This window comes from Nuphar pumila, chromosome 16, assembly GCF_984573655.1.
Source record: "Nuphar pumila chromosome 16, dmNupPumi1.hap1.1, whole genome shotgun sequence".
Classification (NCBI taxonomy): domain Eukaryota; kingdom Viridiplantae; phylum Streptophyta; class Magnoliopsida; order Nymphaeales; family Nymphaeaceae; genus Nuphar; species Nuphar pumila.
In genome coordinates, this window is record NC_143264.1 from 8,610,262 (window position 1) to 8,625,496 (window position 15,235).

The following is a 15,235-nucleotide window of genomic DNA, read 5'->3' on the forward strand; positions in this document are numbered from 1 at the left end:
AGCCTTCTAATTAAGATAAGCTTATCTTAATCATAAGAATGGATCAGATACAATGACCCAATATCTTAAAAAAATCTAAAAATAGAAAAAAGATCCAGATGGACCCTATGGAACCGGATAGCATCCTGCTCCTGCTCCTGCTCTTTATGAGTCTTGGACATTACTACAAGGTCATGTGGCTGTATTCAATTATACTTATCATGCTTAACATTTTGTGTAATAACTAATGCCACTACTTTTTGGTTAATGGGGACCCTACCATGTGATATTGACAGAAAATTCAACTTGGCAATGACCATCTTGTTTCCCAACGGTGCACTTAATTATGTTTGGTTGAAACATATAAGAAACTATTAGAATTTTAAAAAGATCAAGGACATGTTTGGAAGCGAGAAAGATGTAGAAAAAGTGATGCAAAATGGAAAAAAATTCCTACGATCTTTTCCACCCTTTCAAACGATTAAAAAAGAGACTTTCGCTGAGAGTTTTTCTAAAAAGTGCACTTTTTGATAGGAAACATTCCTCCATGGAGGGTGGAGGAATGTTTTCTACCAAGAAAAAAATTATTTTTACACTCTCCACCACCTATCTCACCACCACCACCCTCCTTCTCCTCTCTCTCATTTTTTTTACATTTTCCCACTTGATTTTTCTCATGCTAAACAAACAAGGGAAAAACTTTATTTTGAAGAACTTCTCATATCAAAAACTCTCATAGGCAAAACTTTATTTTCTTACGAGAGTTTTTCTTTATTCCAAACATGCCTGCAAGAGAAACACAAAGAATCTTCTACGTGAAAAAGAGAGTGAACTATACCTAACAGTAACATCTTCATCACGCCTGTTTTGGTCAAAATCGTGATTTCTCAGCCTGTGATTGCAAGTTCACACCTGTGACCAACTTTCACAGGTTAAAAGGTCTCAATTTTCATAGCTAAAAGTTCAGAATCACAGGCCATATATTATCATGCTTGTGTAGCTTGTGATTCTTCTGTGATTGTGATAAAAAATCACAGATAGCTGAGAAAGTTCAAGAATCATAGGGCAAAGCACCCTTAGAAAATATTTTTTTTGTTCATATTGGAGATAAAACAAGAAGGCAAAATGAAGGGAGTAAGGTATTCATCTTAAGTACACATGTAGGATATAACTGTTGCCATCAATTGCAGGTACAATTGAGCATTTTTTCATATATATATATATATATATATATATATATATATATATATATATATATATATATATATATATATATATATATATATATATATGGTTTTTTGGTAGATCTTTAAGGATGTGATCTATAATATCCATTTATTGGGGATTGATATTTGGCTTTTCAAATTCTAACATTTGAACATGTTTTTCTAACAATTCAAAAATTGGCCGTCATAAATGTATCAAAATTTCATGATTTGATAAACAAATTTTCTCGTCTAAAAGTATGAAACAAGTGAGTCCCAAGCAGACCAACCATACTGAATACATCCACACATGTTATATTGAGTCAAAATAACTTAGTCCAAATTTCATTAAAATCTCAGGTCGATTGTACCTACAATACAAGGGAGTTAATATATATGCACAAAAATATTCAACAGTTCAGGAAAGCACAATCTAAAAAACAATTTGCACAAAAAAGACCCAACAGTAGCCTGAAACCTAACTGAAAATATAAAAATTATTGAAACCAACTGAGAGAGAGAGAGAGAGAGAGAGAGAGAGAGAGAGAGAGAGAGAGAGAGAATTTTATTCTTGGTCCAAACCCATTAGATGAAACATAAATAACCAAGAACATGAACCTCCATGCTAAAAGAAACGACACATGGTAGATGATTTATGGCTAAATTAGGAGTGGGCAATGGGCCGGGCAGCCCGGTGGGCCCAAGCCGACCCAGCCCACCATGGGCCAGGTTTGGGTCAAAGTTTTAGGCCCTGACCCGTTAGCTATTGGGCCAAAACCTGGCCTATTACATACATGGGCTGGGCCTGAGTCGGTCCACGGGCTATCAGGCTGACCTGATGGATCTGAGCTACCTAAATTAATTAAATTAAGTAGCTAGTTGCATAGTAACTTGGTAACTATTAGTTGCATTGATTATATAAGAAATACAAAGACAATTAGATAGGTGCATTAATCTTTCATTTAATTCATTGTTTTTTATATTAATTAGAGGAATTAATTTATGAACTTCATTAAAAAATAACCAACAAATGGGTTTGGGCTGAGTTGAACCGACCCGCTAAACATTGTTCCATTGGCCCAATGAGCTACGTCAAGGGCTGCTCTTCGGCCCTTAAGAACCGGGCCAAAACCCGGCCCATTGATAAATATATAAGCCAGGCCATCTTCGAGCCAACCCACACTTAAAACCCGATGAGCCAAGCTCTAAACGGGCCAGGGTAGGGCCCGTTGCTCACCCCTAGGCTAAAGAGAAACAACTAAAACATATGTATGTTTTATGATAACATTTTATAATCAATCACAATTATTTCTTTATTCTGTTGGAGAAGATTATTACCATAATTACATGAAAGCACAAACAAAATTTTACATGATTAATGCACGTAACTAACTCATGAAATTACCTGTTCCGGTATCATTAGCCTCTTGGCAAAGTTGCAGTTTTACAGACTGGTTTCTTTCTAATGGATCTATTTGCTTCAGTTTTACTCAAACACACCAAAAAAACATGCCATATATTGCAAATCCTATGCACGTGTTCATGGTGCCCATAACTGTGAGGCAGCATAATGTTGTTGATATGAGGTACAAATCACATATCTCAATAATTTTTGCCCCCATGTGGTTATGTTGGTAACTTTAACTTAACTGAAACATGAAAAACACTACACTTTTTGAAACTTCAAATGATGTTTTTCTTTTCCATGCTGTATATAAGTTTAGTTATTTGATCAACAGTTCTCAGATGAAAAAAATACCTTGTTTTTCAAGTACCTATTTCTTTTTTTTTTTTACTTGGATAAACAGATCCAGGCGCGCTGAGACCTAGCCGCGCTGGCTAAGCCTGCCGTACTTACGGTCTCTATCCATGTCAGCGTAAAACGCCGACTGCCCGTCAAACAGTCTAGGCACCAACTCACTACCCCAAACCCCTTGGGTCTTAAAGTATATCTATTTCTTGCTTTTGTCTATGTCCTATAGTTTTCTCCTCAGAAAAAAAGACTACTTGTTTGAATCCTAGTCACAGATATAGCCGATAATTTGAAACTATCATGAATTTAACGTGACATTTTAATGGGTGTTATTTCCCAGTTAAAATCATGATATTTTTAAAATAACTCCTATTTCAAAAATATCACTTTTTAATGAGTTAAAATAATCTTTAAAAACATTTTTTCACTTTTTATATTATTATATGTTTACTATGTCGCTGTATATATATATATATATATATATATATATATATATATATATATATATATATATATATATATATATATTATGTATGTATTGTATATTTTTTATATACAGATATCTTCCTGAGAAAACCCACATATTTGAAAATATCGTGCATGAGGCTTTCCTGAAAACGAGATTTTCGACAATGATTTAAACTTTCTCCATGGATTTTTTTACATTATCTTTTAGCTTATATTTTATTTATCATTATGTATTGTTTGTCTGATTTCTTGGAAGATGTTCTTTGCCTTTTTCTTCTCTTGATGGTCACAACAATTTTTTTTCTATAAAGAAAGCTAGGGTTAGGCAGACCCCTACCACTTATACAACCATACCATTTGGGGTTCGAACTTGCAATGTCCCAACACGAGGTGACTTGCACTAACTGCTCCTGCCAGACAATCGGACCCTCCCCCCTCCCCCCAACCTGGTATGAACAATAAATAAATAAATAAATAAATAAAACAAAACAATGCTATATATTGGGTTACCAAGTGCTTTAACACTAATAACAACCATGAAAGATAAATGTCGGCGACGGGTCCGCCATGGGTTTACACCGTTGGGACAACAACCATAAGTACGACAGGCATAACCAGTGCGACTAGGTCTCTGTTTCGAGGGTGGTTTTCCTGTTATTCTTAAAACAAGAAACCCATGAATGGCAAATGTTGAGGAGTAACTCATCAAACTTGGTAGTTTTTTTTCCCATGGTGTATGGCTTAAGAATCCTCATTTAGTAACGTGGTAGTACTACTATCCATGAAGATAGAGCCCTCACCAAGATTTCTTAAACCGAACTATATTTTGCAAGTTTGATTGATACCAAGCAGCTTTTGCTTTAAATCCAAACATTGTAAAGTGAAGCACCAACCAAGCCTTTTATGTAAAAGCTGGTACTCTTTGTCACATTATCACCAACTCCAACTACCATATATTTTTAATTGAAAGTGACAATAAATTCACACACCTTCTTATGATACTTTGGGGAGACCAGGTCCCTACTCTTTTCAAGGCACACTATTTTAATGCAAATGTGATGGAAAGAAATGAAACAACATAATGGACAGACTGTGAACTTATCTGCACTGTCACTGATTTATCAGAAATTCACAAAAACTGTGATTGTTTTGAATTTTTATTTTCCTGTCATATTCACATTCAATTCTTTTGCTAAATATGGTGTGTGTGTGTGTGTGTGTGATTTTTGAGGTTTTGGAAGGTGTGTGTGTGTGTGTGTGTGATTTTTGAGGTTTAGGAAGGTGTGTGTGTGTGTTCTTTGGACCAATGTTATCAGTACCTGGCTGATACACATCTTATTGGCAGAAAATCGATACGCTTCACCTCTGAATCGGTTATTTTTAATAAATATAAAAATACTAAAATATATTATTTTAATGGTTTTAACACATGTTGCGTTATGATTGACACATAATATTTATTATTATTTTTCGGCCGATATAGAATGATTCACTTGAGTATCGGTATCGTCACGATACGGGTGGCCAAACGATTCATGGCCGATACCGATACTGACAACATTGCCTTGGACTCGATTGCACCACTTGGGCTGCAGGGGCAGTCTATGCTTGGTTCACTATTGAGTCCCCAGCTCGGTTTAAGTTATGATACATCAATTATGCTGAAGAACCCTGACCTATGTCACAAAGGCACGGTATGACCTGACATGCGACTCGAGTTTGGCATATAATTTTTTTTAGTAGGACAAGAAAACATGGTTTTTTTAAATAAATAACAAGGTATTTTTTGATAAATTTAGATATAAAAATGTATTTTAAATAAAATATTATTAAAAATATTGAAAACTATTAAAAATAAACAAATAATATCTATACATGTGAGAGTGTGGTTGCCTGTTAATGAGTATCCAACTTGTGTGATCCATAAAACACACCGAAAATTCGAGTGACGCTATGACATATATATAGGCCTTGACTTACAGCTTGGTTACTCTCTCTCTCTCTCTCTCCATAGTGGTTTACAACAATGTTGTCGGTATCGGTATCGACCCTGTATCGTTTGGCCAAAGATTCAGGTGAATCGGAAAATACTGATACTCAAGTGAATCGTTCTGAACCAGCCAAAAATTGATTTAAAAAATATTACTGTCAATCAGAAAGTGACACTTGTTAAAGACAATGAAATAATAGTAAGAAAATTAATTTAAGTATTTTTTATATTTATTAAAAAATAACTGATTCAGGGTGAAGCATATCGATTTTCTACCGATATGATACGTGTCGATAGATATAGGCCAATACACACCGATACTGAAAACATTGGTTTAAAACAAGATGATAAGGGCAACAGAACTCTTGAAAGAAATTAGATATATTGCATTTTTTTCGTAAAAAATTGGACAAAGATAAATTAAGATTTAGGATAGATAAGTAAAAAGAATAAACAAAATATATTAAGCCTTTCTCCCCCATATATTGCTGATGTAAATGTAAATATCATAATGAAATTATGATAAATATCTGATATTGCTAAAACATCACAGTATTTTGACCGTTTAAAAAGATGCCTAAAATATCTCTTTTTCTTTCATTTTTTATCCGATATTGCTAAAATATCACGATATTTTGACAGTTTAAAAAGATGACTCAAATATCCTTTTTTTTTTCTTTATGCAAGAAGTTTAGAAGTTTCCAATTGAGACGAAAGAAAAGGAAAAAATTGAGGAATGCTGTTGAGGGACCGAATGACTCTTCCCATCATCTACCCTTTTCAACTTTGCACCTCCCCACCATTTTAGGCTGTTAACTTTCAAACTCCCTTCCCTCTTTCCCTTCCCAGAACAGCAAACTCTCTTTTACTTTCCCCAACTCAAACTTTTCTTGTTTCTCTCCTCCTACTAACATACTCTCTCTCTCTCTCGACCCCATTAATCATGCTGTACCAGTATTTATATCCATCACATTTGCTACCCAACTTATAATTTCATCTCCACTTCACACTCCCCTCCTACCATTCCTCGTCTTCCCCCCCCCCCCCTCTCTGTCATGGCATCCACTGCATCAAAGTTCATAAAGTGTGTCACAGTGGGTGATGGGGCCGTTGGGAAGACATGCATGCTCATTTGCTACACCAGTAACAAGTTCCCCACTGTAATCCTCTTCCCCACCTTCTTCTTTCCCTATTTACATGTGTTATAGAAGGTACCCAGTCCTTGTTTCTTGCTGGGGTTTTTGTTTTCTCTCTCTTTCTGCATTACCATTTTGGTGTTTCATTTTTATGTGATTCCCAACAGGATTATATACCAACGGTTTTCGACAATTTTAGTGCGAATGTGGTTGTAGACGGCAATGCTGTGAATTTAGGACTGTGGGATACTGCTGGTACCCTTTTTTTCATCATTTTCATCTTTTTCTGGTTATAGTTTTAGATGCCTTTTTTGTAATTTTTGAATGGGGTTTTGAAATTTGGGTTTATATTGTGAAATCAGGCCAGGAGGATTATAATAGGTTGAGGCCTTTGAGTTACAGAGGGGCTGATGTTTTCGTGTTGGCGTTTTCGTTGGTTAGCCGTGCTAGCTATGAGAACGTTTTAAAAAAGGTGATTTTTTTCATGAATTTTCTATTGTTTTTGTTGTTCAGATAGATTTATTTTCCTTACGAGGTTTTACTTGTGTTTTTTTTTCTTAATATATCTTATTCAGTGGATTCTTGAGCTTCAGCATTATGCTTCTGGGGTGCCAATAGTCCTGGTTGGTACTAAATTGGGTAATTACTTTACCTGATATACTCCCTTTTTTCACTATGCTGGGTTTCATATTGTCAGTATGTTAATTTCCATGGTTCTTTTTTATTTCCCAAAAATCATCATAGTTAACGGCTGTTGATTGTTGGCTCTTTCTCTATTTTGAGCTTTCATTGTTAGATGTAACAGTTCTTTTTTTTTAATTGTTCTAATATATTCTTTGTTCTCATCCACATTCATTCTGGAAATCCTCATGTAATGGGAAAAATGTGCAGAATGTATGAAATTAATTTCATGAACATAGTCTTCTCTTTTGTTATTAAAAGTTTACCATAGAATTAGACAATGTGGATATATAAAGCAATCGTGAATGCAGTGTTTTTTTATACTTTATTTGGTATATCTGATCGGGTCATAGGCTTTGGTCATGTAACATAAAGAGATTAAGTCATAGGGTTGTATTTCTATTTTGTTGAACAACTCAAGTTCCCGTGTAATTATATTCATGGTTCATGTGGAACATCTGGCAATGAATGTGGGACACAAAACTGCAAACGTTCAAAATTTAACTTGGGGAAACATACTGTGAAACAGATTCAATTAGCTCTGGTGCAGAATATCTGAGCATTGTAATTCTGCAGATTGTCACATTTCATGTGTGTTCACTGATTTGAGCAAATTACAAACAAGTTTCATTCATTTTTCAGGATTTAGATATGTGTTGACTTAATCATGCATTTATTTCGATCTTGGGACAATATGTGTTCTGGTTTTCAAATGTTGATACTCACATTATGCATTTTTGCAGCCTGATATTGTTAGGGTTAGAGCACATTTTCATTTTCAACGATAGGCATAGGTTTAAAAACCAGTGACCTATGATTTCTCGTTTGGTCTCACCTTGGGGCTCGCTATGGTCAAACCAGTGACTTGAATGGGTTTTGGACCTTTGGTTAATTTTTATTTTATATATGAAACATGTATTATATAAATAACAAAAGATTGTGTACAATGGAAACAATGTTCATGACATCAAAAGGTTAAAAGTTAAGTGATAATTAAGGAACATTTAGTGATATAACTAGTATTAAGTATCAATGTATGTGAACTACAAAACATAGATTCATCATATTTATGTGTGACTATGCTAGTTGGTCAAGCATCAAAATCGACTAATAACTTCAGTGCATGAACTATCCATTTCCATGAGCAACTACCATGAAATGTGAAATTAGTTTTGCCAACTTGCCACAGGTTTAAATGTTTTCTTAGCTCCAGTGGATCATATGCCATGTCGTTACAACATTTGTGGGTTATGACAATTGTCTTCACAGTTTTTGTCCTAGCAGTCTTTCCTCACATGTACTCAATTTTTTCTGAACAGTATTTTTTATTTCTGTTTTACCAATTAAGACAAGGTTCATGGATAAAGAAGGTGCAAAATAATTGTCAAGATTGAGGATGTTATATCTCTTTTTATTCCACTGTCCATTTGGGCATGACTTCGTGCTGGATAAGCAGTGATTATGTTTCATGAAATGAAGGAGTTGGAGACTTTGCCTTGAAAGCTGTAACTAAAGCATATTATTTTCTCTAATATCATCACCAATTATGTAAGTTTGTAATATCAGCAGTAATTTTATGAATAATGTCTAGCTCATAGTGAATCCTTCTATTCTAGAGTAGTCACTATTTGCGAAATGCACTCTTTTGTCTTTTAACAAGCTCTCTCCAAAGGTGCCTTACTCATGACCCTCAAATTCAAGAATAGAGAACCTGAGGATTGTTCAACGGTACTTAAACAGTTGTGAGTTCAAGGATTTCTGCAAAAACTTCGGAAGTGTGTTTCTTAACATCCTATATGAGTTTGATCAGTAGCAAGTTGTTCATGCCTTAATGGTATGCAGGGCTGATTTCACAAATTATGATGGGATCGGTTTAACATGTAGGTTCTTCATCATGTATCTATTCATGGAGGATGCAGTTTGACCCTTTCAAAGAACTTCAACTTGATGTGTCAATTTTGCTGCTAACCACATAAGGAAGCATAACAGGAAAAAAAAAGAGTGCATGGAGTTGGGTGAGATTGACATATTTTCTTTTCCCCCTTCTTATTTAAGAAAATCATTGTTTTCTTTGTCAGTTTTTTTCTTCGTTCCATTTTAAACTCCTTCAGTTGGCACTTGCCTCCTTTTATTGTCTTTTGTCCCTTATGAGAAAGTCTTGATAAATTCACCTAATTCTTTCTTCATCTATAATTTCTCGTGATTTACCATGAAAGATCTCGCGCCTCATCCTCCATGGCTGTACTATTGGCCATAGTTGGCAAACCTGTGACTCGGAATCGGATCGCCCGACCCCTGACTCGCGGGCCAGCAGGTTGACTTGGTAACTCAGACGGTTTAGGACCTAAATTTTTTAGTGTTTTTTAATTATACTTTAATTTTTTAAATATTGAATATAAAACTATGTTTTCTACAATGTGAATGCAAATAATCAAACTCCAAGCATCAAATTCAGACATCAAATTCAGTAAATCAAAGCATCAAAGGATAGTAAAAAAAGGACAACATAATTTTGGTGTCCTTGTTAGAGATGCCAATATTTTATCACTTTTATGCCTTTGGGTTGGATATCCAGATGGCATGATCTATTTACTGAGACATGGTTATGTTGCCAGATAGAAATAAATAAATGCTCAGACCTATTAAGGGATTTATGACTTATGTCCAGTAAAAGCCTGTAAAATATCTTAATCTGTTAAGGACAACAACATAATTGTAATCATGTGAAATAAAGATATGGTGACCACAGTTTGACACTGAGCCTGCTTGGTGCTTGATGAGATTATGTAGGATCACTGTTGCCAAATCCCATTTTCCACGTTTGAGGAACGACACACTAATCCATGTCCGGTGCCACCAATAAAAATGGGCCCAGACAATGCAGTTTATAGCTGTATGAGGAGAGATTGTTTGGCATCTTCTTACTACTGAACTTGTGCTTGGACATGTGATGGGAGCAAAGTCAATTCTGAAGAAAGGAGTGGAGATAATTGATGTATTTTCATGTCTATTACACAGTACTTTTTTTTAGCTGGAGTTTAGAGATTGCTGTTAGGACAAAGCCTTCTTTGTCCAGCTCTGGAAATCTGCCATTGTTTTTCACTTATTTCACTGGTGCTACATACTTCCATTTTATTTTGTGCATTTCTGAGTTAATTTTTTTTATTCTAGCATCATGCACATCTTGATCATCCTAGTTTTTCTCCTTGCAAGTTGCTGATGCATTTTATTGGGTATGTAGACCTTCGTGAAGATAAGCAATATTTGTCTGATCATCCAGGACTAGTGCCAGTTACAACAATGCAAGTATGATTCTTCTTTACTTACACATTTCTCAACAGACAAGAATTTGTGTGTTTGGACTTCTAAGTACATTTTCGCTTTACTGTTTTGGTTCATATTGATGCCAGGGGGAGGAATTACAAAAACAAGTTGGTGCAGCACATTACGTAGAATGTAGCTCAAAAACACAACAGGTAATAAGCTGTTGATTTATTTTTTTTCCTTGTCAACACAGTGAAAGCTGTGTTATTACCAGTGTAATAGTTTTCAAGCACAGGTCAGGAGCTTTTCATCGATCCAAACTTGTTAGCTTTTGTCAGTTCCTAAGTTATTCCTTGTTTGCAGAATGTTAAGGCAGTTTTTGATGCAGCAATCAAGGTGGTAATTCAGCCTCCAAAGCAAAAGGAAAAGAATAAAAAGCCTCATCGTGGATGTTCACTCCTGTTAGTGCAGTTTATTTATTTATTTCTTCATCCATTTCATAGATATTGAATATCGTTTGATATTTTTAGTTGTACGTTTGTGCTAGCTTTTAATTTACTATTCATTTTAACATTGAATATACTATTTGGTTCAATGTTGTTAAAAATGTGCCTCAAGGCGCAAAAAGTGTGTCTCGCCTTAAGGCAAGGCCCTTTGTGCCTTAAGGTGCCTGTGTGTAGCGTAAAAGGCATATGGCATGCACCTCATAGGCATTGAGGCATGCACCTCTAGGTGACCCGCTCCTCATGCTGAGGTGCATGCCTCAAATTCATTGGGTCAAACGGGGTCAAAGCCCCTATTTGACCCAAATCTACCTTGTAAAAATAAAATAAAAGGGGAGACCCTATGGTTAGGGCACTTCCCCTTCTCTCTCTCTCTCTCTCTCGTTGAAAGAAGTCTCTCGCTCACTGAAAGAAGAAGAAGAAAAAGAAGAGGAGGTATGTAGTCCCCCTCTCCCCTCTCTCTCTCTCTCTCTCTCTCTCCTCTTCTTCTTCTTCCGTTTAACTACTTCTTCTCTTCTTTCTTCTTTATTTATTCTTCCATTCATCTGCTTCTTCTTCCTCTCTTCTTTCTTCTTTTTCTTGTTCCCCCCTTCCTTTTCTTCTTTGGTTCTTCTTCCAGTTGTCTTCTTCTTCTTCCATTCTCCTTCATTTTCTTCTGTTTCTTCTGTTCTTCTTCTCCTTCTTCTTTCAATCTTCTTCTTCTTCTTTTTCGTTCTTCTCCTTCTTGTTGCAGTCTTCTTCTTCCATCATTCTTTCTCTTCCCTGTTTATTTTCTTCTTTCCCTCTTCTTCTTCTTCAAAACGACTGGATTTTTTTACAATTAATTAACTATATATAAAAATTGTATATGTCAATTTTGTTAATTTGTTTATGCGTTAGTTTGTTTATATAAAAACCATACATGTGAAATTGTTACTTTCAGTTTGTGTAATTATTTGCAAATATGCACGTGACTGTATGTAACCATGTATGTACGTGTAATTGACTTAGATCATGGAAATTAAAAATATTTTTTTTGTTAAATGAAAATGTTTGTTTTTTTGTTTGTTAGACTAAGTGTAGATATAGATTATTATGTGTGATTTTAGTAGTTTGATAGAGCTAATTTTTCAAACAAGCATGCATGAAAAATTAGCTTAACTTTAGATGAATTTGTGTGCATTATATGATGATGTTGAGGAATTTGATTGTTAGTGATTTTGTTAAATTTTCTTTGAATGATCATATTTTATTTCTTAGATACTTACATAAATCAAGTTGTTGCATGAATATTACTTTTACATGTTAATCTCATATTTTTTGGTATTTATATGAGATTTTCTATTTTTTATTGGTTGTTCTTTCATCAATAAAGCATTTCTTTTATTTATTTGTATTTTTAGATATTTTTTTAAGTTTTTTTAAGTCTTTTTTTTTTATTTATTTTGAGGCTTACGCATCACTTTGGTTTTTGGTGGAATGCTTCGCTACGCCTCAACACTTTTCACAACATTGATTTGGTTATAAGCATAGTGCACCCCATGATGGCATGTTCCTTCTAGCGTGATGTTTTTGCTTTTGTATACAAGGTGTTTCTTATTCAAGACTTATTTTGTGCTTGTGATGCTGCTCCTTTGGCAAAAAAATGTTTTCCTTGTGGACTTTAGGAACCTCTTTATCTGTCTTCCTTGTGGATTCAAGGACATTTCAAGGAGAAAATAGTATTTTCTTCTTTCATACTCGACATCCATGCTTTCCTCCTGCATCATTATGTGGTATCCTATCTTCAGAAATAGTTCATTTTCATTTGCCATTGTTTCGTAGAGCTGGTGAATTCCCTGTCAATCAACTTTGAAATGTTTCTGTGGTTACAAAGAAGGGTTCTGTATTACTCTTTCTATTTCGGAGAAGATAATAAAACATTTTGCTAATGTTTTAAAGAGGATAAATATGCTGCTCAAATGGCTCTGTAGAGGCAGTTACAACTGTTGTCTTCTAAAGATTGCTCGAGTTATTGCAGGTAGTGGTTCTGTAACTAAATCAGGTGTACTAATCTGCTGTTATTTTGCGTAGCTATACTTTTTTGAGGACAAAGAAAACCTTAGGGTCAGCCTTACAGTTGGGTAGTGAACTTACACTTCCATATTACCTTTATCTTAAATATAACATGGTAACCAAGATTCCAGGCAACTGCCTTCAGGGCTCTAATTGCATGGAGCTGTCATATTTGTTGGTCAGGGATATTTGGGGCTGGCCTTTATCTGAATATGTTCAGATGGGGGGACTAAATGGAATTGGACCTGAAAAAGTGCAAAAACTAGTCCCGACAAGAAAAATTGGAAGTTGGTTTGGGTTGGATGCTGATCCTTCTCTTATACATCCAACTAAGAATTGGATTGGCCCTCTTTTCCCCATTGAATGTCTACTTTGAAATATGGGTACCTGACTTGAGAGATTCTTTCTTTGGTTCAGCATACGGGTCATGGGAAGGGCGATACCTTTGACATTTCCAGCCTCAGCAGAAACCTTTGTACGGGGGACTCCAGTATGTGTGTCCTACTTGGTGCTAAAATTGCCGGCAGTGTTCTTCCTAATGAAACTATACCTCCTAATTTACATTTGCTGCTTATACGATGGTCATGAGCTGTGGTACATGGAATGCTGGTTGCTGGGTTGTGGGTCACTGGGTAACTAAACCTCTCTCCCTCTCTCTCATGTTGATCCCTGGAACTTGATGACCATCAACATAATGGCCTGCAACCCCCATGACCATGCTTATGCATGTTGGGTATTCTATGTGTATTTGTAGACTGGTTATCCACCTAAGCATGATCCTGTACTTTTTGGGAACTTGTGTATAACACTATAGGTAGACGTTATGTTATTGAGATGCATGTGGATGGATATATGGCTGTTCTAAAATATCTCTATTTAGAAAAGACTACATAAGAAAAAAACTGAAACACAAAGCAGCCCCATGACCATGCTTATGCATGTTGGTACTCAAATTGTATATGTAGACTGGTCATCCACCTAAGCATGATCCTGTAATTTTGGAAACTTGTGTATAACATTATAGGTAGTCATTCTTTTATTAAGATGCATGTGTGGATGGATATATGGCTGTTCCAAATATCTCTATCTCGAAAGGCTACATAGAAAAAAAAATGAAACATGAATATATATACATAAATCTTTCTCTCCTTGGAGGTAAAAAGTGTAATTGTTGTTGAAGCCAAATGATTTTCACGTATTTTCTTTTGTTAGTGTGGAAAGTCAATCTTCTTTTGTCTTAAGCTCCTTTTAATTTCTTGTTAATTGCACAAACTACAGGAGTATCTTCTGCGGAAGCATTATCAGGCATCTTGGCTGAATTTCCCTTTTTACTCTTGAAGAAAGTCTACATGCTGTCCACAAATCCGGTGATCTTGTGGTGCTAACTGATTTGTAGTTCATGTTTGAATTGATTAGACATATCTTTGGAAGTGTATTTGTGTTGCTTCCTGGCTGTTACCCTTGTTTGCTGAACAATAACCTGTATTTTAATGGTTTACAGAGTTTGATGTATACCACATTTTGTTTTTCAAGTGTTATTATCAAGTAGAAGCTTTAACTGCTCAGATGCATTTGTATTCAAGTCAGGCCTTGTACATGACAGTGTCATGCCTTCTTCAAACAGTTGATAATTTGATGATGTTAGCGATGGTGCCTTGTTTATTCACTATCTTTATTACCTAATTTTGTAATTAGGAAATGTAATTGTATCTTGTTTTGGTAGTACTTGTTTGGTTTGGCACTTCAACTGAAATTTTGCTTCTTAAAAACAATTTGTCTGAAATAAAGAACTGCAATAGAACAATTGATAAATCAATTAAAAAAAAAACTGCCCATAAAGAGACTGAAGATCAGTCTGCAGTTGGACCCTATACTAAAATGGTGAGGAGCTCCTTGATACAGCTATTAGTAGATCTGAAAAAACCAGAGTGACTTTGTTTAGGCAGAATCCATCTTCATGGAAATACCAATTCAGACCAGATTTTTCAGTGAATATTGGATCTGAGGCCGACGCTAACCAGTAAGCTTGTTGGTACTCTATCTAGGGGTTTAGTTCTAGAATTAGTAAATCAGGATAAGTTGGGATTGAATGAGATAGCTGGATGGAAAATCTACACTATCATAACCGAGGGTTTTGGGTTCAAATCCCATGGTGTGAGCTTATTTTGCCTGAATCAGACAAGTTAGATTCTTTAACTAATGGGCAGAAGAAATGATTCAGA

At 35.2% G+C, this 15,235-nt stretch overlaps 1 protein-coding gene across 1 annotated transcript; it reads left to right on the forward strand.

Annotated features, from left to right (window-relative positions):
- Positions 1-6,450: 6,450 nt before the first annotated feature.
- On the forward strand, positions 6,451-14,331 carry LOC149812866 (rac-like GTP-binding protein 5). Its single transcript, XM_089990997.1, has 8 exons — positions 6,451-6,555; positions 6,699-6,786; positions 6,894-7,003; positions 7,107-7,170; positions 10,454-10,518; positions 10,623-10,688; positions 10,840-10,937; positions 14,292-14,331. The coding sequence occupies exons 1-8, from the start codon at positions 6,451-6,453 to the stop codon at positions 14,329-14,331; spliced, it is 636 nt and encodes a 211-aa protein (XP_089847123.1).
- Positions 14,332-15,235: the final 904 nt, after the last annotated feature.

Coding starts and splice junctions, on each gene's coding strand:
- LOC149812866 (XM_089990997.1), top strand. CDS start 6,451: ATGGCATCCACTGCATCAAAGTTCATAAAGTGTGTCACAGTGGGTGAT. Junction 6,556..6,698: donor CCAGTAACAAGTTCCCCACT/GTAATCCTCTTC, acceptor GATTCCCAACAG/GATTATATACCAACGGTTTT. Junction 10,938..14,291: donor CATCGTGGATGTTCACTCCT/GTTAGTGCAGTT, acceptor CACAAACTACAG/GAGTATCTTCTGCGGAAGCA.